This window comes from Anas platyrhynchos, chromosome 1 (genome assembly GCF_047663525.1).
Source record: "Anas platyrhynchos isolate ZD024472 breed Pekin duck chromosome 1, IASCAAS_PekinDuck_T2T, whole genome shotgun sequence".
NCBI classification, from domain to species: domain Eukaryota; kingdom Metazoa; phylum Chordata; class Aves; order Anseriformes; family Anatidae; genus Anas; species Anas platyrhynchos.
The window spans coordinates 61160696-61188541 of record NC_092587.1 but is presented as its reverse complement, the minus strand read 5'-3'; the positions used below and the strand labels follow the sequence as shown (position 1 = coordinate 61188541).

The 27846-nt window shown below is 38.0% G+C and overlaps 1 protein-coding gene across 9 annotated transcripts in view; it reads left to right on the top strand.

The window, feature by feature from the left end:
- CHRM2 (cholinergic receptor muscarinic 2) overlaps positions 1-23928 on the top strand; it is a 110406-nt gene extending 86478 nt beyond the window's left edge. For 4 of the 9 annotated variants that reach the window (XM_072039081.1, XM_038186024.2, XM_072039080.1 and 1 more), the window contains exons 3-5: positions 12370-12440; positions 15027-16462; positions 19703-23928. In XM_072039081.1, the coding sequence (XP_071895182.1) occupies positions 15066-16462; positions 19703-19727 (1422 nt within the window). In that variant the 5' untranslated portion in view covers positions 12370-12440; positions 15027-15065 and the 3' untranslated portion in view covers positions 19728-23928. Of the gene's footprint in view, positions 1-11472; positions 11695-12369; positions 12441-15026 lie in introns of all 9 variants that reach the window. The other 5 variants (XM_072039088.1, XM_072039076.1, XM_072039099.1 and 2 more) reach the window with 3 other exon arrangements.
- Positions 23929-27846: the final 3918 nt, after the last annotated feature.

Here is a 27846-nt window from a genome sequence, read left to right as displayed (position 1 = left end):
GTAGATGTTCTTCTCATTCCTCCCATTCGGTTTCTACCTTCCCATCCGGTCATATCACTGCTAATGAGCACAGCAGCTATGTTGGTGTAATTTGCTTATGAGAAAAAAATGAACATATATTACATACATTCTATATTTAATATAATTATTTACTATATATACATAAATTAGGTAAGGATACCACTTTATTTTCCCCTCAGCACTGTCATTTCTAATACTGAATATTGCCACTTCTCTGCTGTTCTATTATTAAACCCTTCAATCTAACCTCACAATACACCATTCTTTTTACTTACTAAATAGAATTTCTTCTCAGATGGATCTGATTCACTTCAGAGTCAAACACAAGTTTTGGCAGAGCACCTCAGTCTTGACTGGCTACATGTGATGCTCCACTCACAGATCTGATGCATTTCTCATTCAAAACAATTTCCATTACTTCTCTTACATAACATACAGGGTAGTAATATATAGGGTACAGTGCTCTAGTATTAATTGTCATCAAACAAGGAGCAAAACTGGCTCTCATGATTTTGGAACAGTCAGTCCTGAAGTAACAGTTTCTTGCAAAATTCAGAAAAAAAAAAAAAAAAAAAAAAAAAAACCATAAAAAAAAATAAAGGTTAGGATAGTTTCTATAAGCTGTATGGAAGAACTTATCCTCATCATCACCCAATATTTATTTCAAGTGGGAGGATAGCACCATAGTGTGTCATCACAGCATCAATTCCTGCTAGACGCTCTAGGAGGTTTCTGTAAGACTGCATGAGCCCTCTCACCTTTCTGCATTTGGAATTATTCAGAGGAATGGGAGCTGGGCACTGCCAGCAAAAAGAAGAAGCTAAAGAAAAACGAGAAGATGAGGAAAACAATACAGTGTAACCTAAGAAAATGTGACAGTGTGACAGACTGATCTGAACTGCAGAATAGTAAAGAATATGATGAGAAAAGTGAGAGAGGCTGAAGAAGTGAGAGAGGCTGAAGGGGAACCAAGTGCTGCACTAGGCTGAAAGGAAAAAAAAAAAAAGGAAGCTACAAGAAAAGAGTGATGTGGGTCTGTCTCAGAACATAGGCTACAGTCATATCTGAGGGAGAAGTGTCCATGTTAAGGAGAGGAGAGGAGATGTGGGGGCAGCACTTAGTAATACAGCAGGCAGGGAAGGGATGGAGACACAAAGACAACTCAAATCCCCAGGACGTGACTCTATGGAAAGCTGCAGCTGTTCCGTGGTGCTGAGCTGTGCCTCTGCCAACTCATCTGAGACAGCAGAGACATAGTGTTCTGGACACCAGGCTCCAGGGGTCCCAGGAGTTCAGTAACACATCTCCTTCACTGTTTACTTCATGTAATTTCTTTCCATTGTATGTTTGCGTGACTTGTATTCACAAGGGATCACAAGCAAGAATACAGAAATCCTAAAAAAATGCAATTTGCAATGATTTCAGCCCCTCTGAAATAAGCTTTACCTTGACATAAATACCTAAATCCTGCTGGTATTATCTGAATCTCATACCTTTTGGAGGCAGACCCATCACAGAATTGATTGTCAGGGGTCCTGGATCTAAAATCATGGCTTTTTTGCAGAACTGAACAAGAAAAGAATGACAGGGAAAGAAGGAAGTAAGTTAATATCCACACCATAAATATCAGCATAGGAAACAGCAATAGCAATCTACAGAGTGAAAAATCATCTCTATAGAAAAACTGAATATATTACTATTCCTAATTAGGGAATGAAGTCTAACTTTAAATAAATCATTTCAACCTCATTCTCCAAAGAGATTATGGTGATCAAGTCTCAGTAAATGACAGCAGGATATAAGAAATGAAATGTTTGAATGACTTTTGGAGGTGAGATTTCAGATCCTCAAGTCACTCAATGCTTTGAGACTTTTGATCAATAAGCAAGAAACATAAAGGACTGCTCATCAATGTCTCCATGGGCTGGCATGGAATAACACAGACAGCTTCTGAAACTAAGCAGAAAAGTTTTTTTTTTAATCTGCGTGAAACTTTCTTAATATTTTTGTTATTGTTTGAAATCATAGAACCATAGAATCGTTAGGGTTGGAAAAGACCTCCAAGATCATCTGATCCAACCATCCCCATACCACCAATATCACCCACTAGACCATGTTCCTAAGCACCAGATCCAACTTTTCCTTCAACACCCCCAGGGATGGTGACTCCACCACCTCCCTGGTCTATGCCCAGCTCCCCACAACTTCCTTTCAGGCGGTTGTACAGAGCAATAAGTTCTCCCCTGAACCTCCTCTTCTCCAGACTGAACAAGCCCAGTTCTCTTAGCTACTCCTCATAAGACTTGTGTGGAAATGTTCCACTACTTCAAAGAAGCAGTTCAAAACAAAATTAAAATTGGCCTGATTCAATACCCTGAATTGAGGGTATTTTATTTAGGAGGTTTACATTATCTGTTTGTTTGGTTTCTTTTATTTTCTCTGGAGAAAAGGAAGGTGAGGAGTTAAAATGGGCACTGGTGTTCAAAGAAATTTTTAGAAATATTCATTTGTGTTGTTATTCACTTCAGTTCTAACAGAAAAGATTAAAATTATTTCATTGAAAAATAGCAAGTGTCAGGAGAACTGAAAACCATGTAAATTGTCATTACATCCAGAGGTTGTAGAAATACATTCATATTTTTCAAAGAGCCCAGGTGAACACTCTTGCAGAACTCTTCATTTCTCTTGCAGTCATTCTTGCTTTCTCTTCATTTACTTCCCTTCTTCTGCATTCACGGCTCAGTCTGGTCATCAGCTTTTTTTTTTTTTCTATAATTTCTTTCTTGTTTTCATTTCATTTATTTTCTCTTCCTCCACACTTCCTGGTAGGTCTTTCTTTAGGCCCATCAAATATGGTTGTGCTGCACAGAGGTATGTTGCAATGCAGCAGTTCTTACTGAGCAATTCTTCTGCTGCTGCATGGCACAATGGGAGGGATTTAATCTCAGACATGACACCCCAGGGAATCAGCAGTTTGATGGAGGACATTGTTCCCTAAGAATATTACAAGATGGTACTCCTATCTAGAGAGCATTTCATTTCCCATAAGCTTGTTTTACCATCAAGCAATGATTTAAAGAGTTTTGAAGAAAGATGGTATTAGATTGAATGAACTGGGCCATGTGGTGACATTGCAGAAGAGTAGTCTTTTCTTCCTCAGATAAGTTCACTGTGGAAAGCTGATCTCAGGTAAGGAAGCAGAGATGGCAAACATGCAGAAAACAGCAGATAAGTCTGCTGAAGGAAAGGAGTGAGTAACCTACAGCACAATTATGGAATTTCAGGATATTAATAAAAACAGTTTGAGATCCTCAAAACCAGAAATGGGATAGCAATTGACTTCATACATGTCAAGTAAATCTAGCAACAGTCTTAGTGAAGCTGACATAGTGTTTCTGCCGTGAAAGTAAAGTATGCCCTATAGTAAAATATAACAGCACTATCCCTGAATTTCAAAATCAAAAAATTTGTCAGAAGTTTTTGTTTGTTTGGTTGGTTGGTTGGTTGTTTTTTTAACTCATCTTGGAATAAGAATGAGATGTGGAAGGAACATAATTTACATTTATCACCATGACCCAGTAGCAGCTCTGTATCTCTTTGTCTTCCTTTCTGAAGTGAAAAGAGCAATGTGCAAAATCCTCTGTGGAAAATCACTTTTTTCTACATACCTGTTTCCAAGCAGCTCCTGTGACAGGGGCTGGGTTATAGGGTATCAGGCTTAGCAGTCATAAACTACTGCTTTGCATGATAGAGAGGCTGAAGCCATAGTACACGGGGATAGTTTTCTGTGCAACCTTTTCATGCCTCACAGTGCAGATCTGCAAATCTATTTACACAATAATTGCCTGCTTTTCTCTATACTGTGTTAGTTATTACCCCTCAGGCTTTGAATAACTTTGTTTTCAAATAGTCACATTTAGCAATTTTGAAAGCTTGCATTTCAAATGTTCCTGTTTTTTGTTTTTTTTTTAGTTTTTAAAAGCATGTAAGAGGTCAAAGTTTGAAATGATCAAGCTTCGTAATGTCTCTCTAAAAATCAAAATAAGTAGAGAGCTTGAGACTATTTGCTTATGCATTCCAGTCTTCCTGGCCCAGTGATGCTAAATATAATTTTAACAGAAGGTACATGGTCAGAGACGAGTCCCCCAGTTTCCTGTTATTAAGTTAACCTTGTTAAACATTACATTATTGTTTAACATAAGATAGGGGCTTCTGTTAATGCCATGGTGAATTATTAATAGGCAAAGCTAAGGTATTTTACCTTGTTAAGTGTAACTGCAGTGTGTTGAGACCAATATCTGGAGCCATGCATCAGAGCTAGAATTAGACACGGATTTCTTAAACCTGTAGTGGAGCAAAAATTCAATTAGTCTGCAACAGGCCAGTGTAATTAAAGTAGGTAGCAGTCATTTAGTGAAATGTGACACAGTCGGAGACTTAGAGAGCTTATAATAATGTAGTAACTGAACATAAAAAACTACAAAAAAAAAAAACAAACAACAACAAACAAACAAACAAAAAAAAAAAAACAAAAAAAAAAAAAACACAAATTTCTAAATAAACATTGCCTCTCTTGGCAAAGAATATTTAATCTTTGAGGTTCTCTGTCCACAAAAGGGGAGATGATCATGCAGTCTCACTGTAAACATGCATAGCTGTGATCAACTATGTTTATAATTAGCTATATCAAGCACTTCATCTGAGATTTTAAAGTGTTCTATGAGTGTAAGTACTGTTACCATATTTCCAGAAAGGAGAGGAACACAAACTTGTGTATGTATTGGATCTTATATCTCTTTCACAAAACAAAAACAAAACAAAACAAAAAATCTCAGACTGCAGAATGGACATGGAAATATGGATTCTGTTATGGGAATTTCAGTATGACTTTTTTCTGGTAAGGTATAGAACTAATTATGTACTTTCCCATTTCAGTACCATTACCTTAAATTGGTCTGCAGAAATCCAGACCAAAAAATAAAAATAAAAAATTTAGTTGTCCTCTAAGAAACAAGTTTGAACTAGAATACAATATATGCTTAAATTCTTGCAAAGATTTTGGGCCAAATCCTTTTATATTTGAGTCAGTTTTCTTCTCTATACTTCTAATCTATGTCTTAGGTAAGCTGTTAAGTAAGATGGAAGATGTGTAAAAATGCCCTAGATTAATGGACACAGAAATTGAAGGGATTAGATTTTAAAGCTCTTGAGTACTTCATATAAGAGTGACCATAATGGACTGATAAGAACTCTAAAAGGCATTTGCTGAGCAAAGATACTTCCAAAGAAGGTTTTGGGATAAGCTAGAGACATCTCACAAGTGAGCCTGCTAGATCTAAGTGAGTGAATAAGGAAATCACTGATAAAAGCAGCATGCTAGCACCACTTCCAATCAAGGGAAAAAGAAAGATTTATTAGTATTTTTTTAACTTCAGTAAGAGTCTCTTTGGGCCCACAATATATTAATATTCCTGACAGAGACACTGCTGAATGTTGCAAAATTTGCAGCAAACAGTAAGAGTCTCCACTGTCCACTCCCACTGTTAAGACTCATAAAATAAGTTTATTCAGGGTCCCACAAGGACCTCCAAACCTTGGAGAGATTTGCAGAGATTCACTGAAATCACAGTCACAGTATCTTTACTGGACACACTGGCAGGATGAGGGGTTTAATCAGCAGTTCTTTGATAGACCCCATTTACTGTCTTATCATTCTTTACTATTTTTTCATTATCAATATTTTTGCAGGCTTTGGCAGAAAAAAACTCTTTCAAACTAGGAAAAAAAAACAAACACCCACAAACATAAAGAGCGTGTAATCTTTTCTTTTCTTTCTTTTCTTTTCTTTTCTTTTCTTTTCTTTTCTTTTCTTTTCTTTTCTTTTCTTTTCTTTTCTTTTCTTTTCTTTTCTTTTCTTTTCTTTTCTTTTCTTTTATGTATAAATTTTAAATGAGGGATTCGTTTCTGTTATGCATTAGCTCCAGGTATTCAGAACAAATTATGAGCTTGTTTCTCTCAGCCTTCTGAACCCTCACCTCTTCCCTAGCTTTGCTGCTTGTCACCCAGAAACTTTGTGTAGCTCTCATAAGGTTTTTCTATTTAAAAGTACAGGCATGATAGCTGATATGAAGATAATGAACTGCTGTGCCTCCAGTTCAAACTGGGCTGCAGAGAGAAAGCTTACCTATAATGGCTCTGTTCCTTTAGAGAATAAATTCTGGAATCTAATGAACTCCAGTTCAATCTTAACAGAAAACAACTCTTTTACCGAGGGAACCTTTCTCAGGACTATGAATATTTATAATTTTAGGCTGAATTCTGGTATGGATATTTTAACAAAGTGCTTGAAGAAGATAGTAGTAGTCAGATAAAATTTTCCTTGCTTGCGTTGACTGGTGTAAGGAACTTCAGTCAAATTCCAACAGTAGTACAGTGCAGGAAGGGAAAGAGAAATAATTCTTCTGGACTCTTTATAGCCTACTCTGCAGTTGAATCATGCTCAAAGTGATGACTAAATAAAACTGGTTGTAGTGCATAAGTGCAGGCCTGAGCATGTATGTCTGTGTAGTGGGTACCACAGTCTAATTATACCTCAGTAGTCAGCCTGTTTGCTACTAACAATAAATCAAACTCTAATAGTTTCCCAATTTTATCAAAATATATCTCTGATCCTTATTTATAATAAAATATATATTGTAATAGAATTTAAATTGTAATAGAATGTAAATTGTAATGAAATGTGGGGCTTCTCCACCTGAGATACTTCAGTTACATCTAATTTTTCAGCACATACCGAGTCCATACTACTGATGGAAATGACTGCTTTGCGTGGTAGCTGCCTTTGTGTGCCTCTAGGTGGAGATCCTACCCATTTAACTCAACCCTCTGGAGAGAGCAGTGGGATGCTTCAAAAGGTAGATAGCAAATGTAGGCAGCTGCTTTGAAGAAACCTGCTTAAGTTACAAATTAAATGAGGAAGGTAGACAGACCACATTAAAAAAAATAAAAATAATGTATTTTTTTTTCTGACATTTGTCAGATACTTGTTAATATCTTTTTATTATTTTTTTTTCTTTATGAGCCCCCCATGCCAGGTATTTGTTTCATTGTCTATGTGTAGTGCATATTCTAGTCTCCTATTCACATTTTGAGCTAGACCCTGAAGCACATGATGAACACAAACAGGCAGAACCTAGGAGAATGGGAGAGGAGGGGTTCACTATCATAAGATGCCAATTATCAGCAGAGTTATTGCACAGTTTCCACTGCAGGAGTTGGCTGATATGACATCTGGTACATCGACGTATTTCTTAGCTTTAGGCTATTTGTTATGTTTCAATTTTTACTTCCTTACTCAGTGATTAGAGATGAGTGGTGACATCTTAGTACAAGGACACTGCAGGGGGCAGTCTCGCTGAATGCTTTTATATGGAGGATGAAGAAGTCACCACTTTCAGATGCTTTATTCATGTTATACCACCTCTCAAATGATGGATAACATTTTCTGAGATCTATACAATTCACAGTTTCAGCTTTACACTGCCTATATATAAATGTATGTTAAAGAGCTGTAGCTCTCTGCAGCTGCAGATACACTTTGAACACTCTCTTTAAGTAGAGAACCCCAGTTCCCTGGTTAATTGGCAATGTGCACTGGGGGTGTGGACTAGGCTATGCATGGATATCATACAGAGAGGGCTTAAAAATAGCTTTTAGTTATAGATCATTGTTACACAACTGCATCTCTTTTTGCACAGCCCAGCATTATGGGTTGTGAGATTCCTACAAGTCCTGCCCCATCCTCAGTTGACATGGCATCTGGCTGTTCACTAGGGGCTTTTTCTTGCCTAACCAACCCCCTAAAGGAGTTCTGAAAATAATGTTAATAAAGCTCCCAATACGTTTTCCCATTCCTTCTCTTCATTTCTTCTTTTACTCCTTACTTCACTTTGGACATGTAGTGACACCCATTTGGAAGGCACTGAGGTGTCAGCCTCATGTTCCAGGATACTGTATTTTCAACTGCTGTAAACATCAGGTGAAATGCCACAGAAACCAGACAATGTTAAGGACCTGAGGATAGCAGCAGTAACCTCTTCCTTTCCCCTTAAAAACAGATTCATATTGTCTTTCTTACTCCAGAGACTTTGTGCTCTGATTTCTGTGTTATAAACTTCTATTGATCTCAACAACTAGATTTCCAGCTCCCCACACCCCAGCTTACTTGGAAAAAAAAAAAAAAGTCCCTTCTAGTTTTCAAAGCTAAAGGGATCTGAACTATTTACTTGCCTGAAATGTAGCAAATACAAATTGAAGTCTTTTCAGTTGCTTTTCTGCAAATACCCTCCAGTGTGTAAATAGCTTTTCCAGGTTGAGGTGCAGAATACTGAAGGTGATACTCAAAGGGAATGAACTACTGTACTCTGTACCTCTTACTGTATGGGCAACCATATCATATACATGTATGTGTACTTTGGTACAGTTCCACAGGAGCACAGAGAAAAGCCTTGCTGTATCTTTGCCACAAGGCTTGGCTTTTTGCACACTTTGGGACCAAGGATTACTTATATAAAATCCTAGCAAGAAGAAGGTGACACTTGAGTGACGGCACTTCTAGTCACAGAATCATAGAATATCCCAAGTTGTAAGGGACCCACAAGGACCATTGAGTCCAACTCCTGCCTCTACACAGGAACACCCCAAAATCAGACCAAGTGTCTGAGAGTGTTGTCCAAACACTTCTGGAACTCTGGCAGGCTCTGCCCTGGAAGTCTGTTCCAGTCCATGCCCAATTACCCTCTCAGCGAAGAACCTTTTGCTAACATCCAGCCTGAACCTTCCTTGTTTCAGCTCTCTGTCTTTAGTCCAGGAAGTAAAAATCCCTTTTTGTGAATCAGAAACTGTTAGATAAAAACATGACTGTGAAGTTTATTTTTCAGGTTTGCACAGTGCATTAAGTTGCAGGAGTTAAAGTGAAGTAATGTCAGCTGCTCAAAGACAGAAAACAAATACTCTCTTGATTATCCAGGCCCTGAAAAATAAAGCCATACCTACAGCCAAAACTATACTTATAGGAAGATAATAGAGTAATTGTCTTAGTACCATTGGGTGACTATCAGCACAATAGTAATAGTAACAACAGCACAAATTTAGTAGAAATACATAATTATCCAGATCTTTGAGGAAAAATTGCTTCTTTTTAGTTGTTTCCTGAAACTAGAGCAATTGTATTTTTGTGTATGCTACCTATACTTTCCATTGTGTGATTCTGAATACAAACCAGTTGGGCCTATGACATTATATTCACCAGTTTTAGACTCTTGGAACAGCAGTGAGCAAGATGTGTTTAAGTGTTGTACAAATCTTCAGGCCCTGACAATAGCACTGAGGCAGCAATGTTGATGCCAACACTGCCACCTACTCAAGTAAAATTCCCTACTGCTTTTGGGGGAGTATTTATGCTATTTTGTGTTACTGACAAAATGTTAGTTTGCTTTTGTTAATGCTCCATGACTCTGATTTCCTTATTGTTTAAAGATATGCACAGAAACTTTATTTCACCCTTAAGCACTCGTTAGGATGAGATGGGGAAAAGTAGATGCAGGCAGTCCCACAAAATATCTTTTTTTTTTTTTTTTTTTTCTGCTAGGATGTGATGATTGTTGATTGAGAGGGGAAAAAAAAAAGTGTATGAAAATTAGAAGGATGGACCACACAGAAGCAGTAGTATTTTCCAAAGCAGTTTCTAGTTTTAGATGGATTGCAGAAGGTAACCCATGCAGTGAAGATATTAGTCTTCTTATATTTGGGGATTTTCTGAAATGTATTTTTTACCAATAACCGAGACAAGATCTATCATTTCTCTTGAAGTCTGTAATAAATTCTGACAAACGTGCATAGTATATTTGTCATGGGCTTCGGGTTTTTGTTTCTCTCTTTTTTCACACTGTGGCTTTAAATGGAGTCAAGAATGAATTTAGAATCAAAACCAGTGCAGTTCAGAATCAAAATCAACTCAGGGAAATATACAAAACTTTCTTCTTGCTACAGCAAAAATAAAATCCATTTTGCATGTGTTTGGATTGGAGACAAACTGGATCAAAGGGGAATAACAGTTAGAAAATATTTTATTTTTGTTTGAGAGTTGAATGCTGAAAAATGTTTAAAGTAACAATACACATAGATTGCTGGATAATTCAATTTAAATCTTCAATATCATTTTCAGGTATAGATTATTTGCTTCCTCTTTCATGTCTTGACCTTTTTACACTTTCAGAGGATTGAAAGAAGCCATTAAATCCTTACGATATTTAACTTGGCAACATAACATAACATAAAGGAAGGATTTATCTAACAAACCTTGACAGCCATAGCGTATCAGTCATTTTTTTTCAGTGTAAACAACTCCATAGTCTGTTTTGTGACAGATGTTGATGATTTGTTCTCAACAAAAAATTATAATGATTGCATCAAGATACATCTGCACTAAAGGGAATGGATCCTGTCAGGGCAAGTGGAAAACAGTCAAGTCGGCAGGATGTAATTGATAAGTACCTTCTGTGTGCAGTTCACAATCTGAAGGGTGATATCTAGCTTTTACCACTTCCCTTTGCCTTCCCTTTTTTAGTCTGAATACCCCCAATGGCGTCATTTTGGTTCCTCACCCTTACCACAGTTCATATTTCCAATGAAAAGGTTTACAGAAATAAATTTATGCACTAGACCTTTGTTTTGCTGTTCCCAGTGACTGCTAGGGAGATAAATGAAGGACTGAGAAGCAGACCATGGCTGCCAGCATGCTCTGTGAAAGTATACTCCAGCCTGTGCCAGCCTAGGCTGTGTTTTGAGTGAGGATGGGGATCCAGGTCAAACCATCTGTACCCTGCTTCTGCCTGTCCTGGAAGGCACTAACAGTAAAAAAGACCTGGCATCATACCAGCCAAAAGTGTACACTCTGTGAAACCCACCAAATCCCCCCATTCTGTCCCCAGCCCCAACCACAGAAAGGACAGGAATAATTTTCAGCAGTGCAAAAAAGCTCTTTAGAGAAGAGAAACTACTGTACTGAGAATGTTTCCCAACCACTTATCAAATATCAAACAATTAATTTTTTTATATGTGGATTTCTCTGCCTTGGACATTTTCCATGCAATTATTATGGTGTTTACATTCCACAAAGTCATATATTATAATATATATTTCAGAAAATGAACTTGGTTGTTTTCCAGGTCACAAGAGAAGCTTCTTGCCTTTTCTGGCTATTCTCTGTTTAGCAAGAATGCACTTAGTATACAAGAATAAATTATGGTAGCCCATGGGAGTCAGTGCCATATTGTGCAACTCATAGAAATACCCATGGGCTTGCAGAAGAGAGCTCTGTTTGTTCAAGAACAAGATCTGGTACTTCTCATAATGGGAGGTCATATTACCTTAAAATGCCTCTGCCTGTAGGTCTGCCTGATGAGTAACATCTGTTCCCATAACAACTGCCTCTCCAGCATGAGAGACGGACTCCGTGGCATGACAAAAATAAAAATATTCTACAGTACTGTTCTGAGGGAGCAAGCGGCCCAGCCCCAGTAAGGGAGAGAAACCTCCTTACAGGTGTGATTCAAACCCTACTGGGGCCAGCAGGAAACAGTCCAGCAGATTCAGGGCATCTTGCATTAGGAGGTAAGAATATTCCTGTCTCTGCTCATATGTGTAGAATGGTAGTTCTATACAGAGTGATGAGAGATGTCGGTTGAAATCAAATGTTCTGTAAGTTCTCATGAGCATACACAGGAAAATGTGATTCACTTTACAAACATATTGACACAAGAAAAGAAATGTTTTACCGTCATATGTGATGGCAGAATTCACCTCTGTGTTTTTCCATACCTAGGAAAGCCATGGCAGTCAATTTAATTTGCAGTGCAGGACCATCAGTCTTCCTATGACAGGACAGCTTCATGCAAAAGGAAGTAATTGGGAAAGGGATTCCTCTGTTTTACTTCCATTCAGAAGAATACAGTGAAATTCTATTCTTGACAAGTAAAACTAGGTTTTAGCTCTCATTCAGCTCCTTGCACCCCAGATAATAAAATCAGGGGAATTACCAATATTTCCATTGAAACTGGGTAAAAAATTCAGCTGAGAAAATTTAGGAATAAAGTTAACTGGGAGGTAGTAATTTGATTTCACAAGTTTCAAGGTTTTAAAATGAATTTTAGTGCTCCAGCAGAATAAAAACAGAATTCTTAACATTTTGTCACAATGAAATTGTAGAGAAACATCTGTCTTCTTATCATAAAGCTTATTTTTTTTTCTACTCAGATTCTCTCTGACCCTCTTCCCTTCTTTTTCCAGCTTCTCTTGCTCTCTCTCTCACTCTGTCACCAGAGGTAGCTGCCGAACCCTGGATCACAAACTCTTTTCAGGTGAAATATTTTTGAAATCAATACGTTTTTGTGGGTTATTTCATCTTTTCATCAAAAATGCTTTTGGTCAAAAATGGTCATAAACATTTGGAAGAAGTCCCCAAAAATTGATAGCTTACACATCTGGCTGGATAGCCAGCTGCTCAGCTGTGAGTTTGGGGCTGAAAAGTATATGGTGAATTGCTGAACTGACAGTCCTATAGATTAAAGATGTCTGGGGTATTCTCATGTCTATTTTTTGTACCAAGAATAAATTCTGCTGCATTCCCCTTGGAATGTCTTACCTTGCAAATCACATATTTAAATAAGCATTTCTCCTCACAGCTTTTTGTTTCCTTGAAACTCATCCCAAGGATTTTAGGGATGTACCTGTGATTAACTAGTAGGAAAAAATGTCTGTCTAGCCTTATGTTCCTATATTTATCATGTGCCCACCTCACCATGGAACTGGCTAAAAAATCTCATCTGTTTTAAAAGTAAAGACAAATGCATAAGCCTTATCTTCTGTCAGTCATATCTCTTTTGGTAAAAATTGTGAGATTATGAAGTCCACTCAACCAGAGAACCTTCACCCTGGTGTAGCATCTTGACTTTTCCACAGAAATGGACTTGCTTATTTTTCTTAGAGTTCACAAGGGTTTTTGCTGTTGTGCTGACATTTCACATCATCTTTTTCCTTTTGCATCTGAAAGAAAGTATGCAGTTCTAAAATGACAATGAAAATGCTTCGCTCCAAGTGACATGGATTATATACTTCTGTGCATCAACAGGCTTGTCACAGAGAACAGAGAAGTATTTCCCTGAAGTATAAAGGAGCCAAACATAATATAATAGTTTTTTTTTTCCAGGCTTCATTAGATTGTACTCCCACTTCTAGAATCTCAGTCTTAAAGAAGTGATAACCTATGGGTGGGAAAAAAAAAAAAAAAAAAAAAAAAAGGAAAATACTCCAATTAGAAACAATCTAACTTCTCTGTCACATCTGGCCTTCATGCCTCAATAATCCCTTGAGCAGAGCTCATAAATAATGAGAGCTAGGAGACTGGCTGTACAATTCCAGTGCATTCTATTGATTTCCAAGGGATGCACAAAAGGATAGTACATATCCTTAAGGCAAAAGCATTTGCTGTTTTGTTGTTCTTCTATCAAATATATATTGCTAGTATTTTAATTAATATTTATTGAGTACTGCCGATAGGTATACAGGGCACAAAAAGAGTTGTTCTGTATGAACAGAACCGATTTTATCTGTTTCTTTCTTTACCTTTTCCCTGCTATCCATTTTATACCTTTTGTCATAGCTTTGTGTGATATAAATTAAAAACATTGTGATTTAAAATAAATAAATAAATGAGGCAAGTACAAGTGAGCAAGCATCAAGAATTTGTGCCTGGTGACAGGACAAGGGGGAATGGGCTAAAGTTGTGCCAGGGGTTTTTTAGGTTGGATATTAGGAAGAACTTCTTTACTGAGAGGGTTGGAATGGGCTTCCCAGGGAAGTGGTTGAGTCACCATCCCTGGAGTTCTTTAAAAGACATTTAGATGTAGAACTTAGTGATATGGCTTAGTGGAGGACTTGTTAGTGTTAGGTCAGAGGTTGGACTCGATGATCTTGAGGTCTCTTCTAACCTAGACAATTCTGTGATTCTGTGAGTCTGTGATTCTGTGAATTTTATCATGTTTAAAAAAAAAAAAAAACAAAAAACTTTTGCTAGGCACAAATGCCAAGGGGTTGTACAAAACCATTTTGATTTCACTAAAAAAAAAATAAAGAAAAGAGAGAGAAAGAAAAAGAAAAAATTATTTGTAAACCTCTATCTAGACAGCCAGATCCACAGCTGAGGTCAGTCTACCAATTCTGCTGACTTTAATAGATCTGCCCCTTTTTTGTTTATCAAAAGACTAATAACTTCAGTTTGGCATAATGGTAAAATCTTTGCAAATTATGGGAAAAAAAAAAAAAAAAAGAAAAAAAAAAGAAAAAAAAAAAGAGGTATCAACAGTGCAAGAAAATTAGAGAGAGAAATTACACAAACTTGCTCCATGAACCTTAAAAAAGCATACCCAGCAGGAACATGAAGGGAAGATGGAACCATAAGTCACTTTCTCATGATTCAACTCATGGTAAATCACATCTTCACCTTGGGTTATAAGAATAAGGACTTCAGGGCTGTATTTATCTTTATTTTATTTTTTTTTTTTACTTGGAGGTGGTTTGAAATGAGCAAACTGAATTTTTATATTAGTAGGGAAGGAATCAATAGGCAGATCTTGTTACAAAATTTTCAAGTCATTCCTAGTTTTATAACTAGGCAAAGAGAAAAATGGATGGTACAACTTAAAAATCTAGACATGGATTCAAATATAGTGCTTTTGTCACACTTCTACAGAAATCCTTTTTTCTATGTTATTCCAAAGGGGATATTATATGTTGCAATGTGTTTTCATTAGCACGAGAAAAATGATCCTTCTGCACTCGATCTTCTACCTTTAAATTCCTTCCAAGTAGTTTTCCTGGAATCCATTTCCTAAAGGTAAAGGGACTGATTTCATAATGGTATATGTTTTCTTTTCTTTCCTCTGCAGGATTAAGTCATAATTGAGTATCTTGTTAGCAGCACAGAAATGAATAACTCAACATACATAAACTCTTCCACTGAAAATGTGATGGCTCTGGAGAGCCCCTATAAAACTGTTGAGGTGGTCTTCATTGTCCTGGTAGCAGGATCTCTCAGTTTAGTCACCATAATTGGGAACATCCTGGTCATGGTGTCAATCAAAGTCAACAGGCACCTGCAGACTGTCAACAACTATTTCCTGTTCAGCTTGGCCTGCGCAGACTTGATCATTGGCATCTTTTCCATGAACCTGTATACACTCTACACTGTGATAGGCTACTGGCCCTTAGGGCCTGTGGTGTGTGACCTCTGGCTGGCTCTTGACTATGTGGTCAGCAATGCCTCTGTAATGAACCTCCTTATTATCAGTTTTGACAGATACTTTTGTGTCACCAAGCCTCTGACATATCCTGTAAAGCGGACCACTAAGATGGCAGGCATGATGATTGCAGCTGCGTGGGTGCTGTCCTTCATCCTGTGGGCCCCTGCAATTCTCTTCTGGCAGTTCATAGTAGGAGGAAGGACTGTCCCTGACAAGGATTGCTATATCCAGTTTTTTTCCAACCCTGCTGTCACTTTTGGCACTGCCATTGCAGCTTTCTATTTACCTGTTATCATCATGACTGTTCTTTACTGGCAAATCTCTCGAGCCAGCAAGAGTCGGATAAAGAAAGGGAAAAAAGAAGCTGCCCAAAACCAGGATCCAGTTTCCCCCAGCCTTGTTCAAGGTAAAATAGTGAAACCAAACAATAACAACATCCCAACCAGTGGGGATGGATTGGAGCACAACAAAATTCAGAACGGAAAAACCACTGGAGAAACTGCGATGGAGAACTGTGTTCAAGGGGAGGAGAAGGACAGCTCCAATGACTCCACCTCAGTCAGTGTGGTTGCATCCAACATGAAAGAGGATGAATCTGCCAAAGATGCCAGCCAGACTTTTGCTTCCCAAGACCATCTCAAAGTGGAGAACTCCAAGCTGACATGCATCAGGATAGTCACGAAGTCTCAAAAGGGTGACAGTTGTGCTCCCACAAACACCACCGTGGAGATAGTAGGCACCAATGGAGAGGAAAAACAGAATAGTGTAGCCCGGAAAATTGTCAAGATGACAAAGCAGCCTGCCAAAAAGAAACCACCTCCTTCTAGAGAGAAAAAAGTAACAAGGACCATTCTGGCTATCCTGCTGGCCTTCATCATCACCTGGACCCCATACAACGTGATGGTGCTCATCAACAGTTTCTGCACATCCTGCATCCCTGGTACTGTATGGACCATAGGTTACTGGCTCTGTTATATCAACAGCACCATCAACCCTGCTTGTTATGCGCTCTGCAATGCTACTTTCAAGAAGACGTTTAAGCACCTTCTTATGTGCCATTACAAGAATATAGGAGCTACAAGGTAAAAATAATAAAATAATAAAAAGAATAAAAAGAATAACAGAAAAGGTGAAGAATTTTGAAATTAAATAATAAAGCAAACAAATAACAATGCCATAGCACTTTATGCTCTACTATGGAATGTGCAATCCAGGATGTTAGTGGAAATATTGAGATGGGGCATCATCTGCTCCACTCCTGAGAACTACACTTAAAACTGTTTTGTGTGGGTTGTTTTTTTTTTTTTTTTTTTTTTTTTTTAATTATTGACAATAAATCTTGAGGACATGGGGATGTTTTGAGGAGTTATTCAAGTATATGGTCTGGAGGCACAGTTACTTTCTGAGAGTATTTTGCAGAAGGGCTTTAGAATCTATGTGTTTTTTGTTTTGTTTTGTTTTTTGTCATTGTGTGTAAAATATCTATTTTTTTTTCTGTGTGTTTAAGAGGTATTCATATATGGAAAAGAAATGAGGTAACTTTTAAAATAACTATGTGGAAGAAGTATATAGGCTTGAAAGAACTTTACATAACCCAAATCATAACAAAAAGTTTCCAAAGCTCAAGGTTGTCTAAAGTTTTTGTCTATGTTATCTGAAAACCTTAATGTTATGTAAATCATGCTGAAAGATATTTTATGTTGTTTATGATGCTCCCATTTCCAAAACTGCATCCTTTATGAAAGCATAATTCTGCTCAACATGTAACCATTGCCTAACATCTGTATCAAAGTCTGCTACTTGTCCCCTTCTAGGGGATTTTGTCCCATGATCTCTCCACCAAGTAAAAATAAAAGTGAAAAAAGACATCCTTTCCAGATGGCTAAATCCCAGGATTGTTTCAACATCCATGTAAACCAAAGCTTCTGAGACTATTTTGTTCACTTTTTTTGTCATATGAAATCTGCCCATGGATTTGTCTTTCACCTCCATCAACCTTCCCCTCTCTTTTGTACTTTCTTTAAGATGCAAAGACTGTATATCAAAAGAAGTTGTAAATTCAAAGGTCTCATCAGATCAGCCACAATGGTGGCCAAATGAAGGGCCTCAGCTGAAGCATAGAAACAAGCTTATTACTAGGAAAATAGAGATTAAAGGATGTAAATCCTTTACAGTTGGATGTACAGATGAGGATGTATGTTTAGGTGCTACAGAATGAATAGTCGATATTAGATGACTATGCTCTTGACCAGCCAAAAGGTGATTCTCATTCACTTACTGATGAAAAAAATGAGATTTACTGATAGGCCCACATAGATCATGCTCTGCCTAAGACCTTAGTGTGAAACCAGGGTCCTATCTAGGTGTATCCTGGACAAGATGTTTACTTTGTGGAAAAGATATTAGCTATTTCACCTTTTGTACCAGCTAGGAGCAATATTTTCACCATATGCCAAGGGATAATACTAATAAAAAGGCAGGGAAGAAATCAGAAATTACTAAAAGACAGATACTGAAATAGTCTGGAAGAGGGGCTGGTAAGAGCCATGTTGAAATATTATCTGTTACTCTGTACCAGCTCAAACCCAGATTCTTTCTACCTGACAAAGAATTTTTTATTTCAATATTTGACATTTATTGTAGCACAACTGAGCACTGTGTAGATAGGTCAAAGTATATCAGATTACTGAAAACAGATATTGTCTGTGAGTGTTACATATTCCAATTACCTCCTTCTTTGTAACTCTCACTTCCAGGCACTAGTGAAGTTACACCTACACGTTCTGTTATCCAAAAAGTAGCTTGCTGCATACACAGTCTTCTGAGAGATTGTATTCTGGAGTGAAAGCCACCAACCAACTGAGACACTAAAGCATTTTGTTATTTCATGTTAACACATAAGAGTCTTCCAAAATACACTTTAGAATAGAAGCATTCAAGATTGTGGGAAAATTAATCTTGCAGGCTGAAGTTTTACATTTGACAAGCTTATTGGAAGAGAGTGTTAAAGCACTTTGGCAATCTGACAATTTTAATGTTTCAAAGTACAGGTTCCTAGCAGAAATGGAAAATGAAGACGATTAAACTGCAGTAAATTAAGGCCACATTAAATTTAGGAGTAATACGTCTTACTATGCATTCATTGATTTTATACATCTAGTGACTTCATCCTAATGCATCTAAGTGTCTCCATGCAGCCAAGGATCTAATTTTGCAACCCTCACTCACATCGAGCCACATTTGCTATCATAAACTTCAACTTATTGCTTGTAAGGAGAAAATACTCAGTGGTAAGGTTTGCAAAATTGAGTGCAACTTGTCTTTCAAAACTCAATCCACTAGGCTTACATAGACAGGTCAAGAGAAAGAGTTACATGATCATTTCTACATCATTCATTCTCTTAGAGAGTTAAAAATCCAGGTGAGGGGGGGAGTTAATTTTCTAAATCTCATTTCTTTAGAAATTTTCACAAAAGAAACTCACCTGTTCCTTTCAGAATGTAATGAAGATATTAATAGCACAGACACATAAAATGGGAAAAATGTTTTGATTATTATTTCACCTTATAGCTTCCATTTCCCAGCAGGTGTGTAAATGATTTATTCTCTCAATTGAAGCTTTCACTTTTTCATAAATGATGAATTTTTCCAACAGCTGAGGACCCTTCTACAGGTTAAGTGTAAAATTAATGTGATATTATGACACTCAACACACCATGCAGAAACATTTATTTTGGGGCCAACATTCATGAAACAAAGAGTGACAGACAAGTGTGAAGTTTTCTGGAATTTTTCCTTAGAATCACCCCCACTTTTGATACTTTTGATCCTTTTGAAAAGGCAAAATTCTTTCTTTGTGTGTGTATTATTGCATATTTAAATGTTTGCAAGAGACATAATCCTGTGTGTTTCCACCTTGTTCTATGGTACATCAACATTTTCATCTGATTGAAAATGTAAAAATACATGAAATAATGTACTTACACATGTACAGACAGGCATGCAAAGACACACCAACATGTTTTATATACGTGGAAAATAATCATCTAACTCTCAAGATGTTGTATGTGATTATTGTGTCTACGTTGTGCTTGATGGCAGCTGGTGGGATTTGCAGAGCCAGCTCATACTAATGACTTTCTGTATCCTGTCCTGAAGGTAGAGAGGATGGCAGAGCCTGGGAACTTCTCAGGTCTGTAGCTGGTCATAGCTCAGTAAGATAAAACAGAGAATAATCTTTCAGGACCACAGAAGAAATTGTCCTTTTGAACATCTCTCAAGCTCTCATCTCTTTGCTTTTTGTCCCAAACAACCTTCAATAGGTTTCACTTCCCTTCTGAAAGATAGTTCTGCAAGATGTAGATGTCGGTTTCGAAGAGCAGCGCTCCCTGGGTACCTCTTCTGGCTTCCCTGGATGTTACCCGCGCCCCATCCACCCTATGGCCCCTAGTGGCTCCGCTGCTGGTGCTGCCACGTCTTCATCCCGGGCTTGGCCAGAGGATCCCAGCAGCATATCTACACCGTATGCTGCACTGGCCACTTTGGTTTCACATAGAAATTGAGAAAACTGTGAGGATGAATCATGAAAGAAAAAAAAAATACTGCAGCAAACACTTCTCACCCTCTCCTTATCATCCTCTTAATCTTTTCCAGAAGCAGCTAAAACCAAAAAGGCCCAATCCTCCACAGTATCTGTGCTGCAGCAGGGTTTGTCCCATTGGCAGCCCACTGGGGGTGAACCATTCTGTCATGGGCCATCCCTTCTTTCTCTGTCCAGGAGAGAACAACAGCCTAGAGATGTGTCAGTCCAACTGGTACCTTCTCTGAGTTTTAAAGACGACTGTGGTTAAAAAGAAAAAGGAAAAAAAAAAAAAAAGAGAGAGAATGAGAGAGAGAAGAAAAAGAAGAACAAAAAGGGAGAGAGATAAAGAAGAAGCTGAAGCAATATTGAGAAATTTGTTTTCCAGTGTGTACAAAACCTGAGGAAAATTTGTCAGCTGTTTTGTTTGGATTTTTCATTTGATTTATTAGAAATCATGGGGATTCATTTGGAGACAGCAGTGTTTGAACATTGCCTGATGAAAAATAGTCCAAAGCCAACAAACACATTTATATAGGTCACATTTCTTTCTTATAGGTCTTTCTTTCTTTCTGGTTTGCCTCTCAAATTCTCATGGGGGCAGGAGTTTTCAAATGGACCCCAGAGATCAGTTGTTTGTTATCCACAATGCAATGGGAACAAAAGCAACAGCTAAATCTATCATCCCTCTGTTTTATATCTTTCTGGTGGAAGAAAACATGTTGACAAGAGGAGGCCTCTTGTGGTTGGAGTGAGAACAGCCCACCCACTATTGAGAAAGAAGACTTAACGGTTGTCACAGTTGCTCCTGACCATCACAAATCGGAAAGAGGCAGAAGAGTATGGACCCTTTTTTGCTTTGTTTTGTTTCATCTCCTGATGGATTTGAACACGTCCCTTGCCTGTGCTGCAGTAAGGCTTGCTATTAAACTCACTTCCACAGATATTTTTTTTTTTAATGTTGATCGCTGCTCTGCATTCCTATTGATGTGGCAGCTGCGTGGGTAGAGAACACCTGGTTTCTCCAATGTCACTGAGGTGGCACACTTCAAGAAAAACCTGAGTTTTTCTTCTCAGAAAACAGCACCTCACCTGGCCACTCCTGTTACCAAAACCATTTCTGGTACTGGCCTTGCAGGACCAAGTTTCTAAAGCGTCCTCACAGCCACATTATGATGCATGGTTGGCATTATGCAGTTGGTGGGAGGCAGAAAACATGATGCTAAGAATTGTTTTCTTTCCCTAACCTTACAAAAATTCCTAAACATCTTTTTTTTTTTTTTTTTGACAAATCAGGATGCTTCCTGTGCAAAGCCAAACTATTGTGAAAGAAACAGCAGGAAAATCATCTCTGGGTCGGGGAGTGAGGGAGAGGTTGTCGACAGGTCTAGAGTCTAGTAGCCTTAGATATTTTTAAATCTCTCCTCCTGGATGACTCTGTACTCACAGTTGACAGCAAGGTAAAGAGTAGAAACTGATCAGCTAAAAAGATTTTTCCCTTTTTTCCCCTCTGGATCTACAGATCTTTTATACAACTTGTCTAGAAACACTTGCTAATGAAATTATATATTTCTATACAATATTCCATTTATCTTTCCTGCATATCATTAAAGACTTCTAAGAAATCTTTTTTTTTTTTTTAATTTATAGAAAATCTTTCCCTGAGAGAAGCTGATAGATGGTCCTCAATTTGCAGTAGCTTCTTTTTTGATTGCCCTGCCTCTTTCCTCTTTTGACACAGTCTTGAAAAAAAAACATGCTTACATTCTCCCTCTCTTTACTATTTGTCATCTGTGTTTTAGCTACAGGTGTGCAGTTTCTCTTACTTTTAAGACACTGTGAATGCTGGTATTCAAATTATTTAATCCCACCAAAAATACTGCCTTCTCCAGCATGCAAATCTCTCTCCATTGAAGTCCAACATACTCTGTGGAGTGAGAAGTTTCATAAATTCTTTCTGCATGGGATTTGATTTGGAAAGAAGAAAATTCCTCACATGAAGCAAAGCCAATTCAGTTCTCTTCCTCCCCAGTTTTATTATGTCTGTATGAGAAATAACAGTGGATGATAGCAAAGACTGAATATTCTCATAGTGGAATATCAAGAAGCAACATGCATGGATTTATTTTATGCCTTGTGCAAAGGTAAGGCAATCTTCCCTTCCACTGAATCCCTTTTTATTCCCAAGCTTACTAGCAGAGTGTTCACTCAGAAACCATGCCTAAGAAAGTAATTATAGCAAGACTGAGTTAGACATCAATCATTTACCACAGCCGATGCAATTATTTCTCCTTTACTTTTGCTTTCTTCCTTTGCTATGGCCCCTTTTTCTACATCACAGAAACTAGTGGCTTACACATGCATATCAGTCCTCCTGGGTTTCATATTTCAGGATACTGGGTAGATTTGTTAGACGTATTTCATTCCAGTATCAACTGAATTAAAAAAAAAAAAAAAAAAAAAAAAAAAAGTGTCTTTTCCCCTTCCAAAGCTTTTTTTAACCTCAAAAATGCAATTGGGTGGGATGAAATTGGGTGGGATGCAATTACATCTTTTTCCTATTTTTACAGAGAGTTATTATGTAGGTTTTTTGTTTTGTTGTTTTTTGTTGTTTTGGGGAATAGTCGGGGGGGTGGTTTGATTTGGTTTCTTTGGACAGTACTTGCAAAGAAGCACATAGCAACTTTCTTCTTTTAGATGCCCCAAAGTGCTCTTACTCTCTGAGAGAACCAGCTGTGGATGGTGTATGAGACAGTAAGGTCATGATTACAGTGGACTTGGGAAGGAAGGATTTCACTGAGTTTTTAGCTTTTGGACAGGTTCACCTGGCAGCTCAAAAGAAAGTGCATGCCCTAATTTTGTAAAAGAATAGATGGGTCATGGTTGGATTGCTTTTTTTTCCACCCCTCCTGGCTCATGTAGGCTGCAGGAGAAGGGAAGATATTTCTCCACCATAGGCTCTGTCGTTACACCTCTACCCTAAACACAGCCCTTCTCTGAAGCACAGCATTGTAGTAGTGGTAGTAATAATAAAAACAATACTGGAGAGAGTGCCATGGTTTCCAATAAACAGACCTTCTTATACATTGTCCCTTAATTTTGGTGGCACTTTGCAGAGATGGTTGGTAAGTTAGAGACTAGCAGTTTGTAAATACCTTTAGAAAGTGTGTTTTAACATGACCAACAGCATATCTTGTCTATGTACAGAAATAATACAGTATGTGTACTACTATTCAGATTAGGTTATAATGTAAATATATCTTCAATGAATGTCCAATTATTCTTCAAGCTCTATGTATGAGGAAGAACCTCATCTCTTCTTGAGATTTTTTTTTAACTTAAGGGTATGGCAAACTTGTCATTCATTTATATATATATATTAAAAATAAAAAGTTTAAATAACTGCATTCTTTTCTTCAAAAGTGAAAAATACTGCAAAGAAGAAGGGAATGCATTGCATGTATATGATACCCAAAGTCATATGGTTAGACTGGGAACTGATGTTCTTACAAGTCGGGGACTGGTCAAATTCTTGATGCTGTACATTTGATCTCATATAAATAAGATAAGCACAAGTTTATGGTTAGCTGTGTAAAGCTGACCAATTTGACTATATATATACATTATATATTTATATGCTGTATAGATATATACATATTATATACAACATTCACACAATGAAAGCAAAGTTTGATAGTCATATTAACTGGGAAATTGGATGTAATGTTGTACTCCATTTGGAGGAAAAATATATGTTTTATTCAGCAACATTCAAATGTTATGCAGGATGAAGGAAGAAGGTGCTTCACCAAAACAACTCATGAAGGACAGAGGTTTGAAATATCTTGAAGACACAACTAAAATTACATGCAATATATATGTATGTACTTCTGCTGAGTTGTATTCCTAGTTAAGTATTAAATTAAACAGCAAGTTATAACAATAATAAAAATGTTTTTGTATGTGGAATCCCTGTTTTGTTTTCTTTTATTTTATTTTTACTGAGTGAAATACCCTGTGAAATGCAAAATGGCATAACAAATGAAGAAAAATAGTTTCCGTACACTAGCCACAGCAGTGAATGACTGTAGTAATTAAAAGAATAATTCTAACTTTCTTTTCCATTGGTCTTCTTGACAAGTGTGAAGTTCATGAGATGTCTAGAGAAGTACTTAACTTGTCCTTGTTTTGTCCACATCTCTCTTTCCCATACACTTCACCTCTTCTGGTGACTCTGCTTCCCATAGAAGATTTTTACCTTTAACTGCAAGATCTCCTCAGTAATCTGATGAGGATCTCTAAGGTGACATTCCTCCAAATATTTCTGCCATCTAACAGTATTGAAAGGGAATAGGTATGACTCTTTTGTACCCATCCTGTGAAATCAAAATGAAAGAAGTTTGTAGTGAATTTTGGGGGAAGATGGCACCACTAGCACCCAAATATATTTTGATCTACCGTTACTTTATGAATACAAACCTAGCTGCATGGCAATCCTAGCAAGTATCTGGGAATAGGATAAAGCACATAGGCTGCATATATTTAGCTCCTCAGGGTCTCAGAACACTCTCTCACCCCCAACATGGGACAAAACAGGGTTCGGATGTAGAAGAAAAAAACAGTGGTAATGACTGGAAACCATTCCAGCCCAGCTAAATTGGGCTTTTGGTGGACAGTCAGTCTGGTAATTTGACAAGTGATTTGAGAGGCCGCACCTCAAGTACTGTGTTCAGTTTTGGGCCCCCCGCTACAAGAAGGACATCGAGGTGCTTGAGCGGGTCCAGAGGAGAAGGGCGACGAAGCTGGTGAGGGGCCTGGAGAGCAAGTCCTATGAGGAGCGGCTGAGGGAGCTGGGCTTGTTCAGCCTTGAGAAAAGGAGGCTCAGGGGCGACCTTATTACTCTTTACAGATACCTTAAAGGAGGCTGTAGCGAGATGGGGGTTGGTCTATTCTCCCACGTGCCTGGTGACAGGACGAGGGGGAATGGGCTTAAGTTGTGCCAGGGGAGTTTTAGGTTGGATCTTAGGAAGAACTTCTTTACCGAAAGGGTTGTTAGACATTGGAACAGGCTGCCCAGGGAAGTGGTGGAGTCACCATCCCTGGAAGTCTTTAAAAGACATTTAGCTGTAGAGCTTAGGGATATGGTTTAGTGGGGACTGTTAGCGTTAGGTCAGAGGTTGGACTCGATGATCTTGAGGTCTCTTCCAACCTAGAAATTCTGTGATTCTGTGACTGTCATCAAGAGAGGGTCTCTTGGGCATAGTGGGTACATCAGCTCTGTAAGGATACTTCAGACTTTGGTAACTGCTACAGGTGGGATATTAATTCATCAACTCCAGAGTAGAAAGAATTAATTTTAATAAGATGTTCAATTCTCCTCTTAAATATATCCTTTTTAAATATTTTAATATTCTTACTGTTTCTATCTTATGAAGACCTTAAACCCATCTTTGCCCTCTGTCTGAGACTTCCCACCACTGCTCTTCCCTCTGTTGTTCCTTTAGTCCAAGCTCAAGTTCAGCCATTTCACCATCTTGCTGTCCATAATCTTTCTACACTGAAAGACAGAAAAGCCACTTTTTCATCTGTGTTTTTCTTAAAATAATCAGATAAATTTATGTTTGAATATATTCATTCACTTTTCTTGTATTTAAATCTCTTGCACTCTGCAAACCATATACTTTACTGATAGTGCTGCAAGGTGGGAAAATACTATTACAGGTCTTTCACACATAGATCCCAATGGTCAGAAAACACTTGTCAAGATCAAACTAGAGACACAAATAATTACTTGGACTCTTTTTACAAGCCACCATTTATTTAATTCTGAATCATCTCTTCTGTTCAATTCCAGTTCTTCTATTCAATTCCATCTCCTACCCAGCAGATTACCAGTTTCAGTTCCTTCTTTGCTAACCAGCATGTCACAGAACCATATGCATAACTTGATTTGTCAGTATACCACTCTGGTCCAAATAATTTTCTCACACACACATTATACCATCTATAATTGCCAACATATGGCTTCAGGGGGGCCTCAAGATGCTGATGGTGAGAGCTGTAACAGATGGAAGAGGTTTCTGCAAATATGAGGGTTAACTTCCAAATGGGTAGAGTTGCCAATCCTATTTGAAATGCAGCATGACAGGCCAAGACTTAAATCCCTTCTTTATATGTTTTGGAGGGCAGTATCCAACCCCACCTTTTTTCCAAAATGTACTTTTTTGTTATTTTTTATTTTTATTTGTATGTAGGCTTTAAATTCATTTAAAATTACATAAAGCCTACAATAAGAGTACATGCAAACCCAGAGCACTGAAGCTGTTGTTTGTCTTCTCAGAGAAGGTTCGGATGCATTGACCACACATATTTTGAAAACTCATCACACACAAGGAAAAGGGGATACAGTTGGTGTCAAACTGCTCACCTCCCTGACTAAGTCACTCAGGTTAATTGTTTCATTGCTGGGCTGTGATGAGGTTACCTTTTTCTTTAAAAATATAGACTCACACTCAGTCACAGTAAATATCACCATCTGAACCTCTCTATATAGCCAGTAATTATGGTTAATGTAATATCTAGTGGCTTCATCCTCCCCCCTCTGGAGAGAGAACTTCAGATGACGTTCCCCAGACCAGTAGTGTTTTTATTCAGTGTTTTTCTCTGAGGCCTTTTATTAGCAGAAAAGATTGTGAAGTATAACTGTTTTCTGTTCACTGTGTTCTGGAAACACCCCGAGAAAATCAATACAGAGAAATGCTACTATTTTGTAAATCCATTAACTGTTTCTGGCCTTTTGCCAGCCTTTGTGTGCACTGTCTAGACATGGGAACCTACTTGGCTGTGCCAGGATATGGACTTTGCCGCCTTCTCCTCGATGGAGCTTGCCAACTTCATTTCTACCAACACAGAGAACCAGGGGGAATAATAAAAGCAGCAAGAAAGATATCAAAGAAACAGAGCAAAAAGAGTAGTCCTTTCCTTATGTACTTAATCATAGCTCTCTTCCTTCTTTCCTCTTCCCTCCTTTGTTTCTTCCTTCTTTCTTTCCTCCCTCCCTTCTCTCCCCCCCCCGCCCCCCCTTCCTTTTTTTCTTTTCTCTGAAGTGTCTCAGCTAACTGTGGGTTTCACACTCATTAACAGGTTGCTAAAGGTGCTGAATAAATCACTATGAAAGGAAAGCCTTTGGCTTAAAAATGTGAAGTAATGTGGAAGGGAAGGAGGCAAAGAAGAATGCCTCAAAACGCTCTTGAGTTAATTCATTGCAGTTTAGAGACCAAAGGAGTTCCTTGCCTCCCACCATAATCACTACTATGATTTCACCTGCTGTTGAAAAATGCTCAGGAGCAGGACTGAGCAGGGGTGATTGAATGCATACAGCCCAGCAGTGATATTCATAAATGGAAGTGTTATTGGTGGTAGCTGCACCAAATCATTTTCTGTGAGTATGGAAATAATAGATCTGTAGCCTCATAAAATTCTTCCTGATAAAACTCCAACCTAAAAAACAAACAAACAAACAAACAAAAAACAAACAGGGAGCAAGGTCAAATAAGTTAAATCCTTCCAACACAGAAGATACAGCTCACCACCCTTTGCAAAAGTGAATACTGATAGGTCCAGAGGAATGCCAGCAGCACCATGGTGCAAGATCTTCTTTCTGTGAAAGGCACGTTCTGGGGCACAAATTACAAAAAACTCCTTGGTCTTTCAGCCAACCTGTCTTTTGGGGTAACATGGGCTAAACTACTAGACTTCAGCGCTCCTGCCAGGAGCCAATGGTAAGGATGAGAACAAAATTCAGTGGATGCAGGTTTAGTTATTAAAATAGTAGATGTGAAATTTCACATATGGATATCAAATCACAGATTTTGTTATGTTAAACAG